The sequence below is a fragment of the Chiloscyllium plagiosum genome, unplaced genomic scaffold (genome assembly GCF_037043375.1).
Source record: "Chiloscyllium plagiosum isolate Xiang-an unplaced genomic scaffold, Cpla_swu_hap1 HiC_scaffold_22, whole genome shotgun sequence".
Taxonomy (NCBI): Eukaryota; Metazoa; Chordata; class Chondrichthyes; order Orectolobiformes; family Hemiscylliidae; genus Chiloscyllium; species Chiloscyllium plagiosum.
The window spans coordinates 45,908,192-45,932,613 of NW_028270160.1; the positions used below are offsets into that span (position 1 = coordinate 45,908,192).

Below are 24,422 nucleotides of genomic sequence, written 5' to 3' on the forward strand. Positions count from 1 at the left end.
TCATAACCCCCTTTGGCCCTCCTATCTCCTGTTTGAGCTCCTTCCTACTTTCTCAAAATTCGTCAAGGACTTTGCTTTTAGTTGCTTAGACCTTAGGTACACTTTCTTTTTCCCCCGCAATATATTAGATTAGATTAGAGTGTGGAAACAGGCCCTTCGGCCCAACAAGTCCACACCGACCCGCCGAAGCGCAACCCACCCATACCCCTACATTTACCCCTTACCTAACACTAGGGGCAATTTAGCCTGGCCAATTCACCTTACCTGCACATTTTTGGAATGTGGGAGGAAACCGGAGCACCCGGAGGAAACCCACGCAGACACGGGGAGAACATGCAAACTCCACACAGTCAGTCGCCTGAGGCGGGAATTGAACCCGGGTCTCTGGCGCTGAGGCAGCAGTGCTAACCACTGTGCCACCGTGCCGCCCACCAATATCAGTTCTCTGTCTCAATTCCAGGCACTGAAGATTACTACCAAGACCATAGGCACAGTAGTAAAGGATGGCTATCTTAGCTACTGTGAAGTAATCAACACTAATTTAGAAACATGTCAGTTTGAATTATGCAGTCAGCAGCCATGCTCACTAAGCTTGAAGGTAATTCCCAATCTTCATGACATGGATCTCATCTTTCATGACCATTTCAATATTCTATAAACAGGGACTGAATAGAAAAGCCCACAAGAGCAGGAATAGACTTTAGATTAGAAATCAGGTGACTCAAGTAGGTTAACAACACATGGCTGGAGCAAGCAGGACTTGAACCTGGATTTTCTTGCTCAGAAGGGGGACACTAACATTATGCCACGAAAGTATCTTTTCCTGAAAATGAATTAGATACCAAGTCAACAAGATATCCAGGTGTCCAGCAACCAGGATGTCAACCACTAGGATAAGCAGCTAAGTCATATGAACTCAGATAAACAACCAGGAAGTTAAAAACAACAGCTGTCCTGCAGCTTTTAAAATTATATTGCAAAGAGAAAGACATAGGGTTAGAAAATGGCAAAATTAACTTTTTGATTTTTAAAATTTAAGAAATGAAACAGAGTGGTAAAATCTGACATTCTACATAATTCATTTGACCAGGTCAGAGAGCTTTTTCTGATGAACTATATCCACTGTTTAAAACAGTTACCCATTATTTCAACAATTTGCAACTTTCATCTGTTTTTACAGCAAAACACAAAAGCAGAACTTGTCAACAAAATGATGATTTCCAAGTGATTTCAGCAGTACACCCCACAGAACAAAACCACATATTCCATATTTAACTATTCACAGAAAATCACTGAGGCTGAAGATTTGTAGCTATGGAGAGAATAGTAGTAGTTGGGGTTGTTTCCCTTGGAACAGAGAAGGCTGAGGTATACAAGATTATGGGGTAGAGATAGCGTAAACAGGAGGGATCTGTTTCCTTTTGTGGACAATTCAAAAACCTGAGGTCATAGCTCTAGGCTAAGTGTCAGAAAGGTTAAGGTGAGGAAAAGCTTTTTTTTTTTTTTAAAAATGCAGATGATGGCGATGCTTTAAATACACTGCCCGAATTGGCAGTGGAGACTGTCAAAGTCTTTTTTAAAGTACCTGGATCTTCACCTTAAGGGCTGTAAGCTGCAGAGCTATGGGCAGTGTGCAGAAAGATGGATTAGAAAGGATATCTCCCAGCTCAAACCAAATTATTACAGTCGATAGGCTATGTTGATTTTAGTTACACAGCAAAAGAGCAATACAAAATGCGAAATTTGTTGTCAGTTGTTTCTAATTGCTGAGAAGCTTATCTTTTTCTAAAGTAAGCACTTTGTACTTATAAAGGAATGCAACAGTGTTCCTTTGAGAAACAAAACTTAGATCAAGCATGCCACTTAGCTCAAAAGTACTTTGGAGAACACTTCAACATTTGGCCACATTTGCATTTACACTGATAAAGTGAGACTAGAAAAATAACATTAGAAATAAATAAAATTGAAATGAAAATACATACTTGTCTTTTCCGATTGTCTCATAGTCCTTAACCACAACAAGAATTGATGAAGAGACATTTAGAGCCTGTCCTTTCAAATCAAATTCAATTCTCTGCAAGAAGAAAATAAAGGCAATGGTCACCAGTGTTAGTCCCTGGTAACATCTCTTTAGTTTAGAATCATCCCCAAATTAATAAATGCTGAATAACTGATGTTTAAAACACAAGTATTGAACTTTAACAGCATTAATGGTATACTTAACTCCTCCAGATTAAGTACTATTAAATGTTTTCAGGTGGAGTGTTTTTCCTTAAAAACCTATTTCAGCAGATTTATTTTTGCTAGTTATACTCCAAATGATAGAGAATTCTTATATAAAAAAAGCACTCGACCAGACTGCAACATATTACTGCAGTTGGGTGCAATTTTATAAATATCTACTGGTTTGCAAGATTAGATTTGATCCTTTACATGACTTTGCAATATGTTACTTTTAAAAGTTCATTTAATCTAAGCACTCTTACCTCATTCCAGACGGGGTTCAATTCATTGTCAATTGACTTGGTTTTTTTCTTTTCATCTAAAGAAGAGTTGAAAATGTGTCATATTTGCTTGTTGTTTATGTAAAGCATGCCATGTTGAGTTCCCAATTTTAAAGAAATCAATAATGAAAAAGACAAAAGTGTCAGAAGTGATCTTTACGAGACTTACCATTCTTATACTACTTTCCATAAATGTAAGATATCCAGACTATTAGCACTTTGGTAATAGACTCAAACAAAGCCCATTTGTGCACCAGTTACAATAATTACTTCATATTCCAGTACAGAAGCATGTAAAAACAACTCAGCATGTTAATTTGCTCCTATGTAAGTAATTCCATTCAATTTAAGCTGGTCTAACTACTTTGACCAAATCTCACTTAGGAATTCTACTATGTTCTACAAATTATAGGAAATACGTTGGATAGGGGGGCAATAAATCTTTATTACCAAACTGGTCTCAAAATGTAATTTATACATATTGTATGTGAACATATAAAAATGCTTTCTGATTTCATTAATTTTCTGCACTAACATTCACATCTCAGCAGTCAGGTACACTATTTATTACTCATTCCTGAAGAAGGGCTTATGCCCGAAACATCGATTCTCCTGTTCCTTGGATGCTGCCTGACCTGCTGCGCTTTTCCAGCAACACACTTTCAGCTCTGATCTCCAGCATCTGCAGCCCTCACTTTCTCCTACACTATTTATCAATAAGTTAAACCTCAGACAGATATGGCTCATCTCACTTGTTCCACTAGCAGGCTAGACTTGGAAGACCTGCTAAAACCTTCACATATGTAATCAGGAGGCAGAACAGTTATATTACCACAGGAAACTGAACAGGCCAGCTGATTTATCAGGGGAATGACCACCAAAAACAAAGGCCTAATAAATCACATGATAATTCATAAATGCAAGAAAGCAAGACAAAGGCAAACATTTGTTTCCTGAGAAAACCTTCATTAACTTTGACAGGCAAACTCATTTTTATGCGCATGAATAATTAATTGTTTATTTTGATTCTTTCATTTAAACTATATTCTATAAACTATATTCCCAGCAGCAGGTAGACAGAATCTTCTCTTCTGGGTATACCTACCTTCAAGTTCTGCTCATCTCTGATGGAATTTCCATTTTAATCTTTTGGCTTGTTCACCTTCATTGTTTTCTATTTCCTTTCTAGTGTTTGATTAAGTCTTTACCAAAACTCACTTTACAGCCACTTTTCCTTTCCAAGTATCTCTCTCTGGCTTTGCCTTACTCCATGCAAATTCCAACCAGAGTCACAGAGCTGGAATGGAAACAGACCCTTCAGTCTCGGTCTTTGCTGTTGAGAACAGCAATCTGACTTTATTGTGAAGAATGAATGCATTGCTGAGGAGCTGGTGTATGGGAGAAGGATTCACATTTTTGTATCATTGGAATCTCTTCTGGGGTAAAAGTGAGCTGTACAAGACGGACAGATTGCACCTGATTGGAAGGGAACTAATATACTGGCAGGGAGATTTGCTGGAGCTGCTCAGGAGGATTTAAACTTAAGGTGGGCGGCTGGTACCCAGGAAAATAGTAAGGAAAGAGATTGATCTGTGAATGGTACAGTTGATAAAAGAAGCGAGTCTAACAGTCAGGGCAGGCAGGGCAAAGCAGAGAACAAGGTAGGACTGATGAATTAAACCACATTTATTTCAATGCCCCACAGGGAAGGCAGATGAACTCAGGGCATATTTAGGAACATGGGGCTGGGATATCATAGCAATTACAGAACCATGGCTCAGGGATGGGCAGGACTGGCAGCTGAATGTTCCAGGATACAAATGCTACAGGAAGGATAGAAAGGGAGATAAGAGGGGAGGGGGAGGGGGAGTGGCGTTTTTGATAAGAGGATAGCTTTACAGTTGTACTGAGAGAGGATATTCCCAGAAATACATCCAGGGAAGGTTTTGGGTGGAATTGAGAAATAAGAAAGGGATGATCCCCTTATTGGGATTGTGGTATAGACCCCCTAATAGTCAGAGGGAAATTGAGAAACAAACTTGTAAGGAGATCTCAGCTATCTGTAAGAATAATAAAGAGAGTGGTTATGGTAGGGGATTTTAACTTTCCAGACATAGACGCAGAAGAATTTGTTAAGTGCGTACAGGAAAATTCTGATTCAGTATGTGGTTGTACCTACGAGAGAAGATGCAAAACTTGATCTACTCTTGGGAAATAAGGCAGGGCAGGTGACTGAGGTGTCAGTGGGGGAGCACTTTGGGACCAGTAACCATAATTCTATTTGTTTTAAAATAGTGATGGAAAAGGATAGACCAGATCTAAAAGTTGAAATTCTAAATTGGAGAAAGGCCAATTTTGACTGTATTAGGCAAGAACTTTCAAAAGCTGATTGGGGTAGATATGCACAGGGAAAGAGACGGCTGAAAAGTGGGAAGCCTTCAGAGATGTGATAACGAGAATCCAGAGAAAGTATATTCCTGTTCAGGTGAAAGGAAAGGCTGGTAGGTACAGGAAATGCTGGATAACTAGAGAAATTGATGGGTGATTAAGAAAAAGAAGAAAGCATATGTCAGGTATAGACAAGATAGATTGAGTGAATCCTTAGAAGAGTATAAAGGCAGGAGGAGTATACTTAAGAGGGAAATCAGGAGACCAAAAAGGGGACAGGAGATAGCTTTGGCAAATAGGGTTAAGGAGAATCCAAAGGGTTTTTACAAATACATTAAGGACAAAAGGGTAACTAGGGAGAGAATAAGGCCCCCTCAAAGATCAGCAAGACAGCCTTTGTGTGGAGCCACACAAGATGGGGGAAGATACTAAACGAGTATTTTGCATCAGTATTTACTGTGGAAAAGGATATTTTGGAAAAGAATGTTGGGAAATAGATGGTGACATCTTGAAAAATGTCCATATCACAGAGCAGGAAGTACTGGATGTCTTGAAACAATGGATAAATTCCCACCGGATCAGGTGTTCCCTAAAACTGAGAAGCTAGGAGGTGATTGCTGGGTCCCTTGCTGATATATTTGTATCATCGATCGTCACAGGGGAGGTGCCGGAAGACTGGAGGTTGGGTAACGCAGTGCCATTGTTTAAGAAGGGTGGCAAGGACAAGCCAGGGAACTATAGACCAATGAGCCTGACCTCAGTGGCGGGCAAGTTGTAGGAGGGAATCCTGAGCAACAGGATGTACATGTATTTGGAAAGTCAAGGACTTATTAGGGGTAGTCAACATGGCTTTGTGAGTGGGAAATCATGTCGCACAAACTTGATTGAGTTTGTTTGAAGTAATAAAGAGGATTGTTGAGGACAGAACTGTGGACATGATCTATATGGACTTCAGCAAGATGTTTGACAAGGTTCTCTGTGGGAGGCTGCTTAGGAAGGTTAAATCTAATAGAATACAGGGAGAACTAGCCATTTGGATACAGAGCTGGCTCAAAGGTAGAAGGCAGAGGGTAGTTGGAGGGTTGTTTTTCAGATTGGAGGCCCGTGACCAGTGGAGTGCCACAAGGATTGGTGCTGGGTCCACTACTTTTCATCATTTATAATAAATGATTTGGATGTGAGCATAAGAGGTATACTTAGTTAGTTTGCAGATGACACCAAAATTGGAGGTGTGGACAGGGAAGAGGGTTACCTCAGATAACAACAGGATCTTGATCAGATGGGCCAATGGGCTGAGAAGTGGCAGATGGAGTTTAATTTAGATAAATGCAAGGTTCTGCATTTTGAGAAAGCGATTCTTAGCAGGACTTATACACTTAACGGTAAGGTCCAAAGGAGTGTTGCTAAACAAAGAAATCTTGGAGTGCAGGTTCATAGCTCCTTGAAAGTACAGTCGCAGGTAGATAGGATAGTGAAAGTGGCGTTTGGTATGCTTTCCTTTATTGGTCAAAGTATCGAGTACAGGAGTTGAGAGGTTATGTTGAGGCTGTACAGGACATTGGTTAGGCCACTGTTGGAACAGTGTGTGCAATTCTGGTCTCCTTCCTATCATAAGGATATTGTGAAACTTGAAAGGGTTCAGAAAAGATTTACAAGGATGTTGCCAGGGTTGGAGGATTTGAGCTACTGGGAGAGGTTGAATAGGCTAAGGTTGTTTTCCCTGAAGTGTTGGAGGCTCAGGAGAGACCTTATAGAGGTCTATAAGATCATGAGGGGCATGGATAGGATAAACAGACAGACAGTCTCTTCCCTGGGTTGGGGGAGTCCAGAACTAGAGGGCATAGGTTTAGGGTGAGAGGGGAAGGTATGAAATCCCCCAAGGGCCAAACTTTCACACAAATTAGTACGAGTATGGAATGAGCTGCCAGAGGATGTGGTGGAGGCTGGTACAATTGCAACATTTAAAAGGCATCTGGATGGGTATATGAATAGGAAGGCTTTGGAGGGATATGGGTCGGGTGCTGGCAGGTGGGACTAGATTGGGTTGGGATATCTGGTTGGCATGGAAGAGTTGGACCAAAGGGCCTGTTTCCTTGCTGTACATCATGGTGACTCTTTGACTCTATGTCCATGCCGGCCAGGTGTTGTAAATAAATCTAGCCCCATTTGCAAGCATTTGGACCACATCCCTCGAAACCCTTCCAGATGCCTTTTAATTGTACCAGCCTTTACCATTTCCTCTGGCAGCTCATTCCATACACACCACCAAAGCGTGACAACATTGCACCTTATGTCCCTTTTGAATCTTTCCCCTCTCACTTTAAAACTGTGCCCTCTAGTTCAGGACTCCCCCTGTGGGGAAAAGACTGTCTATTTACCCTATAAAGGTCATCCCTCAGCCTCCAACACTCTAGGGAAAATAGCCACAAGCCTATTGCTCAAACCCTCCAACCACGGCAATATCCTTTAAATCTTTTCTGAACCCTTTCAAGTTTCACAGCATCCTCTCTATAGAAGGGCGACCAGTATTCTAAAAAAAAAAGTGGCTTCACCAATGTCCTGTACAGCCAAACATGACCTCACAACTCTCATACTCCGTGCATTGATCAATAAAAGCTGACGGTCCGCCCTTCAAATATTTCCAAGACCACAGGCATCTCAAATCATGCAATGCTCCTCAGACAGTGGCTCTTGCCACATCTTGAGATCCACATGCTGTACCATGCATCACTAAATGTACATTTGACCTCTCTCTTCAAGCTGTCCTTGTTCAGTTTCCTTGGTTTCATTCAATGCTTTCACTTTCTCCCCCACCTCATTTTCATTTCAAGTGTTAAGGAATACAAGCTTCTAAATCTTTCAAGTACCCAACTCCCTCCGAAACCTTCCTGACTAAGCCCCTTCCTCCAATCCCTCTTCTTATCCGTTATTCATTAAAAACTCTGACCACCTTCTCTCTTGAGCAATCTGTGCTCAACAAAGAACTTTAGTTTTATCCCTTTACCACCCTCACCTTGATGAATTTTGGACATGGCATGCTGAACTTATCTTCCATTGCCTTTACCTCCATGCCCTCTTTGGGAAGAAGTCCTCTCCTTGCCCCACAGACCCTTTTACCCAATTCTCCTCCCCCCCCCCCAATCCTCTTGATCTCAGAGTTGTTGATGTGACATTGACCACTAATTTCTCTGCACCCTTTACCCATTCTAATCTGTCTTCCTCTGAACTTAGTGAACTCCATTCTCTCATTTCTAACCCAAATTTTATCAAAAACTTACTGACAAGCATTGCGCTGTTACCTCTAATTTGTGGAGGCTGCCACCAAATCTCAGACATTTCCTCTCATCTTCCTCTCAGCCATAACCCCATCACTGAATATTAAGTTGTTACTAGGACAGTGACCTCATTTCCTCTGGCAATCTCCCCACCTTCAGCTTCCCAGATCCCCAATCCTACAGCACCATTCAAGCTTATTTTCAAAACAAAACACCTACCCTGTAGGACCATCATTTCAGCCTGCCCCTGCCCCACTGAACTTATTTCATCATTTTAATTATTTTATCCCTTTCAGTCTCTTCCCATTTACATGCATAAATTTGTCTGCAAGCTTTATCCTGGGAGAAAGTGAGGACTGCAGATGCTGGGGATCAGCGCTTAAAAATGTGCTGCTGGAAAAGCGCAGCAGGTCAGGCAGCAAAGGAGAAGGAGAATCGACATTTCGGGCATAAGATTCCTGAAGGGGGGCTTATGCCAGAAACGTCGATTCTCCTTCTCCTTTGATGTGCAGCAGGTCAGGCAGCTTTTCCAGCAACTCATTTTTAAGCTTTATCCTGGTCCATTTCTCCATTATTCTTAACATTTCTTCATCCCACCTTCCTGTGCAATCACAGAAGCTGCAAAACTCACCGTTTCACTTCCTCCCTCTTCACTGTCCAAGGCTGCTAAAACGCTTTCCAGGTGATGAAGCAGTTTAGTTGTATTCCTTTCAATCTACTCCACTGTGTTGTGAGCAGTAGATATAGTCTCCTCTGTAGTGGGGAGACGAAAAGCAAGCAGGCTGGCTGTGGAACACCTCCTTAACATCCATAAGGATAACCATGACCACACCCCACCCCTAGTCCTTTGCCATTCCAATAACCTACCTTGCTCTCATGTTGACATTTTCATCCTAGGCCTATGGCAGTGTTCTAGTGAAGCCCATCACAAGCTGAAGGAACTGCAGTTCATCTCCCATTTTGGCATTTTGCAACTTTCAGAACTCAGTCAGTTCAGTAACTTCAGAACATGACCTCTGTCATCCATATTGACTATAACCCCAACTCCTCCTCCCCCAGTAGCTAGTCTGGGTCTTGGTGGCATTGCTCTCAGTTGAGTGGACCCACTTTCTCTTTTTCACACCTAGTTTCGATCTCAATTTCACCTTTACCACCATTAGCATTTCCTTTGTCTTTTGCTCTAGTTTCTCTTACCATCTGTTCCACTCTGCTCTGCACCACAAATACAAAATGCACCGGAACAAACTAAAGCCAAGGCCCGATCTGTTTGGCAGATTGATCATCCTTTGATCAACACGTGCAAAACCTATCAGCTTCAATATTCTGAGATGTGCATATGGAGGAATAGTTTGGAACTAAAGGGGAACTTTAATAAACATGTAACAAGTATGTGTTTGTTATGTTTAGAGAAGTTTCCACACGCAAGTTCTTTTTTAAAAATCTGCAAAGGTTTACCACATCTACTATGCCTGGAGGGCTCCTTGAAGAAGAATAAATTTAGTAAAGAATGCTCCTTGACAAAATTCAAACCCAATTGGAAGAGAGCCGGAAGGCATCATCATCTGATCCAAATCATAACAGATCTATCTTCTTTCAGCTAAAGCTTATCCCACTAAAATTTATTTAATAAAAAAAAAAAGAGATTTATTTGAATCAAAAGGATCACTTCAATTGTTATTCTCAGCTGTTCTCACTTGATGTTGTGATATACTGAAGTACTGCTAGGGGAATGGCCTAGTAGTATTCTTGCTAGATAATAATCTCGGGTTCCATATAATGCCCTGGGACTTGGTTCAAATCTGTCACTGCAGAATTAGAATTCAATAAAAATTGAAGCATTGCTCAAGGATTCTTGTGCTACAGTGATGGTGTGCCTACTTGTGAGCCAGGACACCCAAGTTTAAAATCCCACCTACTCTGGATTGTGTAAAAACATCTTGGAATAAGTTGATTAGAAAAAAATAAAAAGCAATGCTGGATTAGCACATTCAGATGTAAATGGCAACATGTTGCTCAACACCTGATCCAAATCACTGGAAATGGAATAAATATCACTCTGCTCACAGGCTGAACGGAGAATTCAACAATGACCCTGTAAATGACAAATTTAAATTTGCTTAATTGGAAAAAGATTTAGTTTTCAAATACCTGAAAAAGGTAGAATTTAATCTTGGGCAGGATTGAATAAATTGCCTGTTATTTGCCCAACATTATTTTGCATTGAAGTCAACAACTTCAAATGTTTAAAGTTTGCAGGTGACAAGCTTTCAACTTTAGAATTGAAACAAAATGGAATTAGGAATAGGCCATTTAGCTCCATCAAGCTTGCCCTGCCATTCATTATGATCACGGTTGATCATCCAATTCAATAGCAGGTTCTTGATTCCCTCACCCTCCCAAACCCTTCAACCCCAAGTGCTATACTCAATTCCTTTAAATTATACAATGTTTTGGCAACAATTCAAGCAGTAAATACCACAGGCTCAGCATACTCTGGTTCAAGAAATTTCTCCTTATCTCAGTGCTAAAACCAGATATGGCTAATCTCTGACCCCTGATTTTGAACTCCCCCAACATCAGGAATACCCTTTCAGCATTTATACTCTGTATTCAATCCTGTTAGAAATTTAGAGGCTTCGAGGAGTTTGGAAAAATGAAGTGGGCCAAACTCCAGTGAATATATTCCTAACCGATTCAATCTTTCCCTAAACATCAGTTCTGCCATCCCCAGGATCAATCTGGTAAACCTCCGCTATACTTTATAGCGACAGTAACAGCATCCTTCCTCGGACGAGATCAAAACTGCACACAATACTCCAGGTATGGTCTGACCAAGGTCCTGTACAATTCCAGCAAGACATCCCTGCTCCTGTACTTTAATCCTCTCCCTACGAAGGTCAACATATCATTTAGCTTATTTACCACCTGCATGCTTACCTTCAGTAACTAGTTACAAGGATACCTAGGTCTTGTTTCACCTTGATCTCTCTGCTTTACAGCCAGATAATCAGTCTTCCTGTATTTGCTATCAAAGTGGATAACTTCACATCACAGTTTGTCTACTAAGCCTTTGTCCACTCATTCAACTTGTCCAAATCTCAGAAACATCTCTGCAGCCTCCGCACAGTCCACCCTTCTCAACTGCAAATTTGGAAATTCAGTCCCCATCTAAATCATTAATATATACATTGCAAATTGCTGGGGTCCGAGCACTGATCCCCATTGGTCACTGCCTACCATTCAGAAAGAGATCTGTTCGTTCCTTCTCATTTCCTGGCTGCTAACCAGTTTTGTCCCAATCAATACACTATCGCCAAACTCACATTAATTTCTTAGTTGCGGCTTTGTCAAAAGTTTCTGAAAGCTCAAACTACAACAACTGGCTCCCCTTCAGCTCCACAAGTTCAATCCTCAAAGAGAATTCCAGTAGATTTGTCAAGCATGCTCAATAAACTTTCTGAATCCAAGTTATTTGAGACATTAGCAACTGAAGTTACAAAGTGATGGAGGAACATCACACATGGGTCCTGTATATTTATTGGAGACCAGAACCATTACGGTCAAGTTAGGATTGGACCAGGGGATTGTTGGATTGGTGGTCTCAAAGAAAATTTCTTCACTCGGGATTCTGTATTTAACAGAAACATTTTCAACAATTCTACCAGTGTTTAGTTTTAGGATAAGCTTCATATAAAGTTTTAATTATAATTAAATGTTTCAGATCACTGAAAGAAATCAGGGACTGGTTATTAATGAAAGCATTGCATTTTAATTTTAGAAGATAACTAATACACATGAATACTTAATTATGAACCAGGGTCAATTCAGTCTCTCAAACAATCCTGAAGAAATACATAACTTTTCTAAAGCTCTCAAAAGTATACACACAAATCATTCATTTGATTGAAACAAAACCCTTGGGAAGTTATGTAATTAGCATTTATCTAATTTTTCCTTCCTAATAAATTTCAGCAAAATAGAGTTACATGTTTGCCCATTACCCTTTCACCTTCTCCCTTTCTCTCCCCTCCCCTCAACAAACTAACTTATTCAGATACATGGCAAACTGAAGGAGAGGCGCAGTGGGCTTCAGTCAAATAAGATTCTGTTCCAATTTCATAAGACCACATACATCTCCAGTAAGGGAGCAAAAGCAGCAGCAACTTGTTGATTTGCTGTTCCTTTACCTGAGGCAATTGTCACAGCCAGGTGGAAATTAGTTCACTCTGACATGCCAGGACATTCATCGTCACAACTCAGCATAAAAGTAAAACATTTGCAGTGACAGAGGAGGGGGAAAAAAATCTGCCCCCACCACTTAAAAAAAAAACACAATCCTAGCTTTCCACTGGATAAACCCAAGTGTTGTTGCTGGTGGACTCCTGCTTGTTTACATATCAAGGAGCACAAAACAAGTTTGACAATAGCAGTTAGGCCTATAATAAAATTAGACAGGGTTACACAGAAGTGAGAAAGAAAGGAATCTGTACAGTACTCGAGCTTTAGCTTCTCATTTGTTATGTACAACCCACTGTGGTAGTCAGGACTACATTAGCCCTATTCGTTTATCTCGAGATTGAATTCATGCTGTACCAGTGTAAATAAAAACTGTGCAAACTTTTCCCAAGCCCCTTAAAAAGTGTGTTACGAAAACAAAGGCGTTAGAAGGTCTGTTCCAAAGTTATGTCGGATTTTTAACTAGAGCAACCCTAAAAGAGAAGTGAGTCACTCTATAGGAACGAGCTTCAATTTCCAAGCTTAAACTTTCCGATGAACAAAAAAAAAAGAGGCGGCCACACCTTAAAGCAACATGAATTCAATAGAGAGAGCTTAGTACTTGATGTGAAGGAGAGGTTGTAGGGCTCAAGGAGACAGTGGTGGTTTTAAACTTTTGGGTTTACGTTCCACGACGAAAAGCAGGAAAATCAATGCCTGAGATAAGTTAAAGCAGCTTTGGTTGGAGGGGCGAACACACTACTTCACTGGGCATCTGCAGCATTAGCAACGAGCAGCTACTAAAACAATTTTTTTTAACCATAGCAATTTACAAGGAGATTGACAGTCTTAAAGCTACTCCACCCCAGCGTTTACAACTGGGCTGCAGGCTTTTAAAAATGCATGTTTGGGGCATCGCTCGGTTGTATCCTAACACACTCACCTTTGAAAGTGACCGACGCTATTGGGTCGGGAGTTCCAAATTTTGAGTCCGGAAGGTTACTGGCGGATTCTACTACAATTCGCAGCATCTCGAAATCCCCAGCAGCAAAGACAGAAATTTACAGCAACTGAACTCAGGCTGACATCTTTAACGTACTGTCAGCTTCGCCAGCAGCGAAAGGGGAACTGCTTACTGAAGCCTCTTTTGGCGAGAGATGGAGCAGTTCAGGCGGATTGGTTACCACACCTGTAAACCAATACCTGCGTCACTTCACAGAGGCTAGGACCGGCAAAGAGACAAGAGAGTTTATACTTGAAGAGGAACCATTGCCACGTAGCGCGAATGTGAAAAGAAACTTGGTGAAAATAGTGGAAAATGCAAAGACACGCCTCAGGGAAGCTAGTTTCAGCGTCACAACTGAGCAGCGATTGTTTTTGGTAAACCCATATCATGTGTTCCAATAACTACCGGCAAGGTCAACCAGTTAAAACCAATCCCTGTCTCCCCCACCCTGCCAAACAAAAAGGTGGAGGTTAATTCAGGTTCAGGTTACAACCTTGGCTTTTTCAAATCTGTAAGTAGCTGCACAAGATTTGTTACTTTCACGAGTTAATCACGACCCCTTCCCCCTCCCCCTCTGATCAGGTTAGAAATTGGCCCATTTTCTGCACAAAACCAACAGCATGGTAAAATACTGATTCAATGAAATCACAGTCACTGCGGAGACCAGTTCTGCACTCATTTGCCGTTTCACCTCAAAGGGAGGAATCTGAGATGAATGGCAGTGATCCCAACCAATAACGTCAAGAAAATAACACTTTAATTTTTTTTCCATGGTTAAGACTATTATTGATAAAGTATAGATGTTTACTGATTACAATAAGTAGCATTTGTGTACTCAGGTCACTAACAAGATTGACAAATGCCGCAAACGACGTTATCACATCTTTTGTTTCAACTCAAAAACTCTGCAAATTTTGGGTCATTTCTATCTTTCCTGTCCTTGATACTTCAGTTTCTATATTTCAAGTTTCTCTCCACAGTGGTCAGGAGTTTGAATACTGTGCAATTCTACAGTGTGAAAAGCTATGGGCCATTTAACTAGTGGAATGTCTGATCCCTCAAAATAACTTCAAAAGCCTATATTCTTCCAATGATGCTGCTTTGAATTTCTTTGATGTTTGGAACCAAGAATGCCTCTTCTTCAGAATGTTTTAAAAAGCCCTACTCGATTTAAAACATTAACTCTATTTCTCTCACCATAGATACTGCCAGACTTGCTGAGTTTCTTCAACTTCCCCATTTGCTTCAGATTTTAGATTGGATTAGATTTTATTGTCATGTGTAGCTGAGTACGAGAGTATCGCGAAAAGAATGCAGAGTCACCACTCTCCGACGATATCTTAGAACATAATAGTTAGAATTAAAAATTAAAGAAACAGAAACAAAAGGAAAGTAAAATGGCCAGATCACCCTTGCCACTACTGGTGCCATGAGTCTCGAGCAGGACTCACCAACACAACCTGTGCTGGGCCCACCAACGCCACCATCGCTGCAGCCGCCACTTTGCTGCCAATCCCACTGCCTTGCGCCTTGCTGCCACATGCACCAGCCCCATCAATGTGGAAGTCACCACACTCTGGTGCCATTACGCTCCATTGGCCCCAGCTTGCTGACGCCATCTTGGAATCAATAGATGTATCAGAGTCCAAGACCTTCCTGAACAAGAGTGTAGCCCTTTTCAGCCAGCGCTGATGTTAGACCTGCTGTTGACACTGGTGCCACCACCACCATCTTGAGTCCTTCGCCATCCCACCAATGGTTACGCTCCAGTGCCATCTCTTGCTGCTGGGCCCACACTCACTGCCATCGCCGATGCCATCAGTTCTGCCACAGCCAAGCTCCCCAAGGGCAAGAAGGTGCAGCTAAGATTTCCAACATCTGCAGTATTTTGATTTCATTTTATTTAATAAATGTATTTTTAAATTGCTTATTTTATGTATTACATTTCTCTGTAGTTGAATTATCCCAATTTATAATCTGCTATACCTCAATCTCTGTTTCAGTCCCTCTGATAAGTAGAGTCATAGAGTCATAGAAATGTACAGCATGGAAACAGACCTTTCAGTCCAACCCATCCATGCCGATCAGATATCCCAACTCAATCTACTCCCACCTGCCAGCACCCAGCCCATATCCCTCCAAACCCTTCCTATTCATGTATAACTGAATTCTGAATGATCTGTGAGTTAAATAGTTTCTTGTTGGATTTTACGCCAATGCCTGATGATTTAAACATGCGTTTATCTCTCTGGAACCACATTAACCATTTCAAGTTTTGCTGTTGTGTATCTCTGAGATATGTTCTTCAGTAAAAACCATTGTTACGCATTTCTGTGTGCTGGTTGCTTCACATGTGACAAATCACAAGGGAACATAGACATCCAATATGTTGCCACAAGTGCTGCAAGCCATGCTGACTGCCAGACACTCTTATCAATAGATAGGGTGTTTAGGCAGTGTTTAGAGATCTTTATCTGTTCCATCGTTCCAATGCCCTGGCTAATGGCTAGACTATCAAAGGTTTTTTTTTAGTTTTGCAAGTTATCTTAAAAGAGTAAGGATACATTCGTCTCTGTGAGAAAAACATAAATTTAATACTTAGACCTATACTTTTCATTCATTATAATTTACATTACTCTCAGGTTATGCTATCACCAAGGCCAGCATTTATTGCCCAACCCTAATGAATCTAGAGAAGGATTGGTTTGCTTTGCATTGAAGGTGAATCAACCACATTGCTGTGTGTCTGGAGTCACATGTAGGTCAGACCAGGTAAGAACAGTAGATTTCCTTACCTAAAAGATATAGTTAACCAGATGGATCTTACAAGTTTATCAGTTGCCATTAGTCAGACTAACTTTCGATGCTTTTTCAATTAATTCATATTGCTAATTAACTGAATTTCCACCAGCTGCAATGGGATTTGAACGTATGTCTCTAAAGCACTATCTTGGACCACTGAATTATTAAATTACATTACCACTACACTATCATCTCCACACAACCAGGTCACGTTCCCCCTCTTTTGAATCATGCCCTGATAATTTAATTCCAGTTCTACTCAGAAACATATTTCACAGAAATTTAAATTCAGCAATGTGACTTTACTGTCTTCATCTTCCATCCTCAAGAAGGTCAGTCCATTTTACCATGCAGTCAAAAATCAGTCGGTCTTGTTCATGAACTCTGGAGAAACCTACAGTCTGGTAAGATTAAATATGTCCTGATGGTCACAAATACATTGCTGAATCAAAGAAATATTTTGTCAAAGTTTGTTTTTTATCTTTCACTCATCAGAATAGTTTGTAAGATTACCAATTTACACAGTGCTCAACATTAAATGTGATAATGCAATTGGACATAATTTGCTGGTTATTACCAATTTAAAGGTAAAACCAATAATTATGCTGAATGAAAAGAGAGTGCTGGTTTTTTGACAAGTAAACACTGATTGATAGTGATGTTGCAATTAGGAATGTGCCAGATAATGATGATTGTCAGTTAAATGCTGGGTATTGTTTACATTTTAAAATAGGAAGGTTGACTCACTGGTCAAGGTGGAGAAAATGAGGATTGCAGATGCTGGAGATCAGAGTCAAGAGTGTGGTGCTGGAAAAGCACAGCAGGTCAGGCAGCATCCGAAGAGTAGGAGAATCGATGTTTTGGGCGGGAGCCTTTCATCATGAATGGTCAAGGTGTTAATCTAGGAAATTATCCAGCAAATGGCTGTCACCTATTTTGCTCAATTGAATAGGCTCACTGCATATACATATTCTTTCTGTCCGTCAAGAACAGAGCTCTATGTATTAATATGAAAACATTTCAACTGATCAGAGTCAACTTGCTACTTAATCAGCATTTCTCCAGTAGAAGCAAGTGCACCACACTGCAAACCTGACTGGCAATCTTAAATTGGTTGTCAGTGTAATTCTTCACACTCAGGATTAACCAGCAAACGTTGCCTAACTGCAGATTTGCATCTGACCTTGAGCACTATGTTATGGATTCTGCCAGCAAGGGCTGGTTGGGGAACAGTCAGTAACTTGACAAGCAATAATTTTGTTGCTGCTCCATAGTAGTAGTGTGAAATAGCTGAGATACCTTCCAGAAAGACTGGACACTTTCCCAGATGAAAAGTAATGGCCTTAGGGATCTTCATGAGTTTGTGGAATAGATTAAATGAAAGTATCTGATCTGGGTAGCAGGATGGCTTTGATGTAGCAAGATTTAGCAAGCTTGCATAGTGAACTAATGAACGGACTTAACAACATTCCTTTTGGTTCTGAAAGTTGTCTAGCTACCTTGGGTTACCCTGGAACAATAAGCCTTCTGAAAGGTTTGTGGAACAGGTGAAGTTGTGTCAGACCTGCTAACAAGCCCCGTAGGTAAATCTATGAACATAGTGCAAGTTGATAAAATCATAAATTATCCTGCACTATAAAGTTGATATTTTCTGGTAAAGTCACGTTTGGGCCACTTTTGATTGCTCACTGAATGAACCTAATCCAGAGTACTCACTGTGCATTCTTGTAGGATCTAAAGGGGTGCTTCACATTGATCTTTAGTTTTCTGGTTTTGTAAGATGATAGTTACAACACTTTTTCTAAAGCAATCTCAAACCCTTGGTTAACTGTGATGGCATTTTCAGTAGGCCAGGGTGTTATTAAATTGCATAAAGAAATGGCAATATTTAGCTGTGTCCCAATTATTTGACACAATTCAGTAAGTAAACTTTATTCACCGACATTGTTAACTTAATTTTAGTACACAATCCTAAATTGAAATGAATATCTTTAATCATTACATTCACATGTTCATGAAATTTAGACATATAAATCTCTATTATGGGTTAGGAACTCAAATGACAACAACCAAAGACATAACACAAGGTTCTCACAAATAATATCCATGTATCTATGCACAGAAAGATCCACAAGAACATGAGAATTACTACAGAACAGATTCATGCTGTTGACACTTTTTATCTTCCACATGCAGAAAAATGGAGAGTATTCCATTAAACTCATGACTTGTGCCATTCAGATCATTCATTGGCACTGCAGAGACAGGAAATGTGTTACTTCGAAGCCCCTTGACCTTCTCTTGTAGGAAGAAAGTGAGGACTACAGGTGCTGGAAAGTCAAAAAGGGTGGGGTTTTTAAAGCACAGCAGGTCAGGCAACATCTGAGGAGCAGAAAAGTCGATGTTTCAGGCATAAGCCCTTCATCAGGAATGTAGAGGGGGGAAGAGGGACGAGAGATAAATAAGGAGGTCTGGGTAGGGATCTGGGGAGTGTAGGTAGAAGGTGATAAGTAAATTCAGCTGGGGAGGTAGTTGTGATAAGTTGGTGGGGAGGTTGGAGCGGATAGCTGGGAAGGAAGATGGAGAAGTGGGACAGATCAAGAGGGCAGTGCCGAGTTGGAGGGTTGGATCTGGGATGAGGTGGAGGGAGGAGAGACTTGGAAACTAGTGAAGTCAGTGTTGACAGGGCCCATGGCAGAAGATGAGGTGTTCCTCATGCAGTTGGTGGGTGGCTTTGATTTGGCGGTGGAAGAGGCCTAGGACTTGCATGTCCTTGGGGGATTGGGAGGAGGAGTTGAAGTGGTCGGCCACAGAGTAGTGGGGTTGTTGGATGCATGTGTCCCAGAGATGTTAACTGAAACGCTCTGCGAGTTGGTGTCCTGTCTCCCCAATGTAAAGGAGACCACATCAAGAGCAACAGACATAGTAGATGAGGTGGGTGGATGTCTCTGCCAGATGTGAAAAGATCCTTTGGGGCCTTGGACAAAGGTGAGGGGGGAGGTCTGGGCCCAAGTTTTACACCTCTTGAGGCAGCAAGGGAAGGTGATAGGTGTGGGGTGCATAGTGGGGGGCATCCCTAATGAGGGAATCACAGAGGGAAAATTTAGATTGGGGTGGAGAGGAAACTATATCTTTAGTGGTTGGGAAATATATCTTCAGTGGTGGCAGAAAAGGTGGAGGATAATGCATCATATCCAGATGATTATGATAGATGGCTGGTCCTGTTTAGTTTCTGGTCAGTGGTGATCCCCATTGTTAATAGTGGGTGGTTCAGCTATGGTAATGCTATTGAACTTTAAGGGGTGTTGCTTAGGTTCTCTCTTGTGTGGAAATTGTGACATAGTGATTTGGGGAAATTTGCTTAGTTAAAAATGGACTCACTGAAAAGAAAAGTGAGGTGGGTTAGGAAGCATTTCGAGAAAGCTAAAACAAATCAGTAACAAGCTCATCCAGTACTGTATGCGAGCAGATAAATGACACCGTTCCACTGAAGTTAATAACATTAAAGTGTTTAATAGAATAACAAAATAGATACACTATCAGAAAAGATGAAATAGGTCTTTGGTAATAGAATGATGAAATCACAATTTATTTTTTCAGAGGTTCAACAGGGCTACTAGAAGGGTCTTTCAATTCAGAAATATATTACTCCATTGGTTGTTAATGCAAAGTATTTTGATAAGTAGATATATTTAATGTTCCTGACAAGTAAATCATGCAACTTCCAAGCTATCCATGTTCTAAACTCTATGTTAGAGGCAGATGCTTGCGGTTCCCCTTTGAAATTTCTTCAGTTTCAGAATTATGTCCAAAATATACAAACTTATAATGTATGAATAAATTGATAGAACACATAAATTGAGATTGCTGTAATGGTAAATCTGAAACATAATAATGATGAAATTGTATTTAGAAACATAAAGCTGATGTTTGTTAATAATATTGTTGCTATTTTAAAGCATTAGTTTGGAAATTTCATGTCTTATTAATTAAAAACACGCTACTCCCATGGAGCAGGAGAGAATGCAACTCTGGGGATTCTGTTGGGCCACAGCGCTGTCTATCAGTCTCTCTGAGAGAGACTGCTTACAGAATAACTCCTGTTTTTGAAGACTCAAGACCATTCCACTGCACACACTGCAAACAAACTTTCACTTGGCCTGAGCTACACAATAAACATGAGTCAAAAATCTGACAGAACATATAACCCTATTCTTTATTTTAGTTTGTTTCAGGATAAAAAAGCCAACAGTCTGTACATGATATGTTCTTGCTTGCAACCAAATTGCAATTGGCATAACTCAGTATAGCTTGCTGTTTCAGAAGGCAGTTAAAAGGCAATGACATTATGGGGGTTCGCAGTCACTTGGTGACTAAGATAGGAAAGAATCTTGTGAGATTGTCATCAGCAATCTTGGTAAATCAATTAACCACAAAAAAACTATTGCAAGGCACAGCATGTTATAATCTTTCCGAAGATGTTAACTGCTTTATGTAGTAATACTTGAGTTAATGATAGCCCTCCTGTTTCTGAGTCAAAAAGTCATGAGGTCAGGCTCCATACTCAAGGCTTGAGCACATCATCTGGACTGCCACAGGGCTCAGCACTGAGGGCGTATTTTTGGTGGGTTGTTGATTATGTTGTTAAACACACTCAAGAAATGGGCATTATTTAATGGAGGAGTGTGATCACAAATAAAGAGAGTTAAAGAGTCTAGTTGCATAGTGGTAGTGTCCCCATCTTTGGACTAGAAGGTCTGTGTTCAAGTCCCACCTCAGCATGTGGTGGCCCCGGAGGGGTGTCATAATATGTCCAAGCAGGTTGATTTAAGAGAGATACTGGGTGGTGTTTCAGAAGCAGCCATCCATAAGGCTGCATATTCCCAATAAACCTAATGGCACAAACATCTTGATTCATACTTCACTAAATTGCTTGAAGCCAGCTGACAGAGCATTACACGAGGTAGGCCATCTATTAGATACAATGCTAAATGAGGACTCCATTTATGCTTCCAGCTGAACATAAAATATTGTATGGCAATACTTTTGGGGAATCAGGAGAAGTTGGGATAAGAACACAATCATTAAATGAGTGGACAATTTGAGGCTAATGTGATTGCTGTGTAATAATGAAGGACAACAGAAAAGGTCCTGGTAACTGATGGCTTGGTGCGAGAAAAGGAAATGAAATCCTTCCTTAAAAATATTATTTAGAAAGCATTAGAAACTTAGATAAAATATAGCATGCTCTGCGCAGATTTCTAATGAGAATGTCAGACTTGACCAAACTTACTGTCAGAGGTTCTGTTCACAGAGCTGGCTCTGAGGAAGCCAAACCAGGGTCAAGTACTATACACATATAAATAAAGGGTGACTAGATGATGGGATACCAGCCTCCGTCGAGTTATTTCACCACCCATCTACCCAAGGCCTGAGATTCTCCTTATCACAAAGCCATCAGCATTCTCCCTGGGGTGTAAGCCCACCCAAAGAAGCCCCTTCCTCTTACCCAATCCACATCACTGGTCTTTCTCTCACTGTCTCCATCTCAGACTGCTGCCTGTTTCCCCAATCCTACCTCTCCCTATCCAAGACTGCTGCCCCACTCCCCAATCCTACCTCTCCCTATCCCAGACTGCTGCCTGTCTCCCCAGTCCTCCCTCTCTCGATCCAAGACTGCTACCTGACTCCCCAGCCCGACCTCTCTCCATCCCACACTGCGGCCTGTCTCCCCAGACCTGCCTCTCTCTATCCCAGACAGAGGCCTGTCTCCCCATTCCTACCCCTCTCTATCCCAGACTGCTGCCTGTCTCACCAGCCCCGCCTCTCTCCATCTCAGTCTGCTGCCTGTCTCCCCAATCCTACCTCTCTCTATCCCAGACTGCTGCCTGTCTCCCCACCCCTGCCTCTCTCTATCCCAGACTGCTGCCTGTCTCCCCAGCCCTGCCTCTCACCATCACAGGCTGCTGCCCCACTCCCCAATCCTACCTCTCTCTATCCCAGACTGCTGCCTCTCTCCCAAATCCTGCCTCTCTCTATCCCAGACTGCTGCCTCTCTTCCCAATCCCACCTCTCTCTATCCCAGATTGCTGCCTGTCTCCCCAATCCTGCCTCTCTCTATCCCAGACTGCTGTCTCACTCCCCAATCCTGCCTCTTTCTATCCCAAACAGCTGCCTGTCTCCCCAGCCCTGCCTCTCTCTATCCCAGACTGCTGCCTTTCTCGCCAATCCTGCCTCTCTCTATCCCAGACTGCTGCCTGTCTCCCCAGCCCTGCCTCTCTCTATCCCAGACTGCTGCCTGTCTCTGCAATCCTACCTCTCCCTATCCCAAACAGCTGCCTGTCTCCCCAGCCCTGCCTCTCTCTATCCCAGACTGCTGCATGTCTCCCCAATCCTGCCTCTCTCTGTCCCAGACTGCTACCTGTCTCCCCAATCCTACCTCTCTCTATCCCAGACCGCTGCCTGTCTCCCCAGTCCTCCCTCTCCCTATCCCAGACTGCTGCCTGTCTCCCCAGCCGTGCCTCTCTCTATCCCAGATGCTGCCTGTCTCTCCAATCCTACCTCTCCCTATCCCAAACAGCTGCCTGTCTCCCCAGCCCTGCTCTCTCTATCCCAGACTGCTGCATGTCTCCCCAATCCTGCCTCTCTCTGTCCCAGACTGCTGCCTGTCTCCCCAATCCTGCCTCTCTCTCTATCCCAGACTGCTGTCTCACTCCCCAATCCTGCCTCTTTCTATCCCAAACAGCTGCCTGTCTCCCCAGCCCTGCCTCTCTCTATCCCAGACTGCTGCATGTCTCCCCAATCCTACCTCTCCCTATCCCAGACTGCTGCCTGTCTCCCCAGTCCTCCCTCTCTCTATCCAAGACTGCTGCCTGTCTCCCCAGCCCTACCTCTCTCCATCCCAGACTGCGGCCTGTCTCCCCAGCCCTGCCTCTCTCCATCCCAGACTGCGGCCTGTCTCCCCAGACCTGCCTCTCTCTATCCCAGACTGCTGCCTGTCTCCCCAATCCTACCCCTCTCTATCCCAGACTGCTTCCTGTCTCCCCAGCCCTGCCTCTCTCTATCCCAGACTGCTGCCTGTCTCCCCAGCCCTGCCTCTCACCATCACAGGCTGCTGCCCCACTCCCCAATCCTACCTCTCTCTATCCCAGACTGCTGCCTCTCTTCCCAATCCTACCTCTCTCTATCCCAGACTGCTGCCTGTCTCCCCAATCCTGCCTCTCTCTCTATCCCAGACTGCTGTCTCACTCCCCAATCCTGCCTCTTTCTATCCCAAACAGCTGCCTGTCTCCCCAGCCCTGCCTCTCTCTATCCCAGACTGCTGCATGTCTCCCCAATCCTGCCTCTCTCTATCCCAGACTGCTGCCTGTCTCCCCAGCCCTGCCTCTCTCTATCCCAGATTGTTGCCTGTCTCCCCAATCCTACCTCTCCCTATCCCAAACAGCTGCCTGTCTCCCCAGCCCTGCCTCTCTCTATCCCAGACTGCTGCCTGTCTCCCCAGCCCTGCCTCTCTCTATCCCAGACTGCTGCCTGTCTCCCCAATCCTGCCTCTCTCTATCCCAGACTGCTGCCTGTCTCCCCAATCCTGCCTCTCTCTATCCCAGAGTGCTGCCTGTCTCCCCAGCCCTGCCTCTCTCTATCCCAGACTGCTGCCTGTCTCCCCAATCCTACCTCTCCCTATCCCAGACTGCTGCCTGTCTCCCCAGCCCTGCCTCTATCTATCTCAGACTGCTGCCTGTCTCCCCAATCCTACCTCTCCCTATCCCAGACTGCTGCCTGTCTTCCAGCCCTGCCTCTCTCTATCCCAGACTGCCCCTTTCCCCAGCCCCACCTCACCACGTCCCTGGTTGATTCCATTGCAATGACTCACTCCTCTCCCACTCTCAATCTCCAAACCCAAGCCTGTATTGCTTTGTAAAAGAGTTGATGTAGACTGAGTGGGCCACATTGCCTCCATCAGAGCTGTTCTGCTCTACAACTTTATTTGTGTATGCTGTTGTATTTTGCCAGGAAAAATAAGGAGACGATTTACTCCTTGGAAATGAAGTGTCTGACTCTGAGCAAACAACTGAGGGACCTGGGAGTACGTTTCAAGCACAGAAACAGGCCTTTCAACCCAATGTTTATGCTCCATATGAGCTTCTACCAATAGTGAACTCAGCATAACTCTGTGTTCTCTACTCTCTTTTCTAGCTTTCCCTTAAATGCATCTGCATTATTCACCTTAGCTAA

General features: G+C 42.5%; 1 protein-coding gene across 1 annotated transcript in view; it reads right to left on the reverse strand.

The window, feature by feature from the left end:
- Positions 1–14,686, reverse strand: part of LOC122561091 (myoferlin) — a 227,388-nt gene extending 212,702 nt beyond the window's left edge. Inside the window, exons 1-3 of the mRNA XM_087999003.1 lie at positions 13,326–14,686; positions 2,487–2,542; positions 1,983–2,074 (exon numbers count right to left, since the gene is read on the reverse strand). Coding sequence (XP_087855129.1) covers positions 1,983–2,074; positions 2,487–2,542; positions 13,326–13,413 — 236 coding nt within the window. The 5' untranslated portion in view covers positions 13,414–14,686. The remainder of the gene's footprint in view (positions 1–1,982; positions 2,075–2,486; positions 2,543–13,325) is intronic.
- Between the last annotated feature and the right edge of the window lie 9,736 nt (positions 14,687–24,422).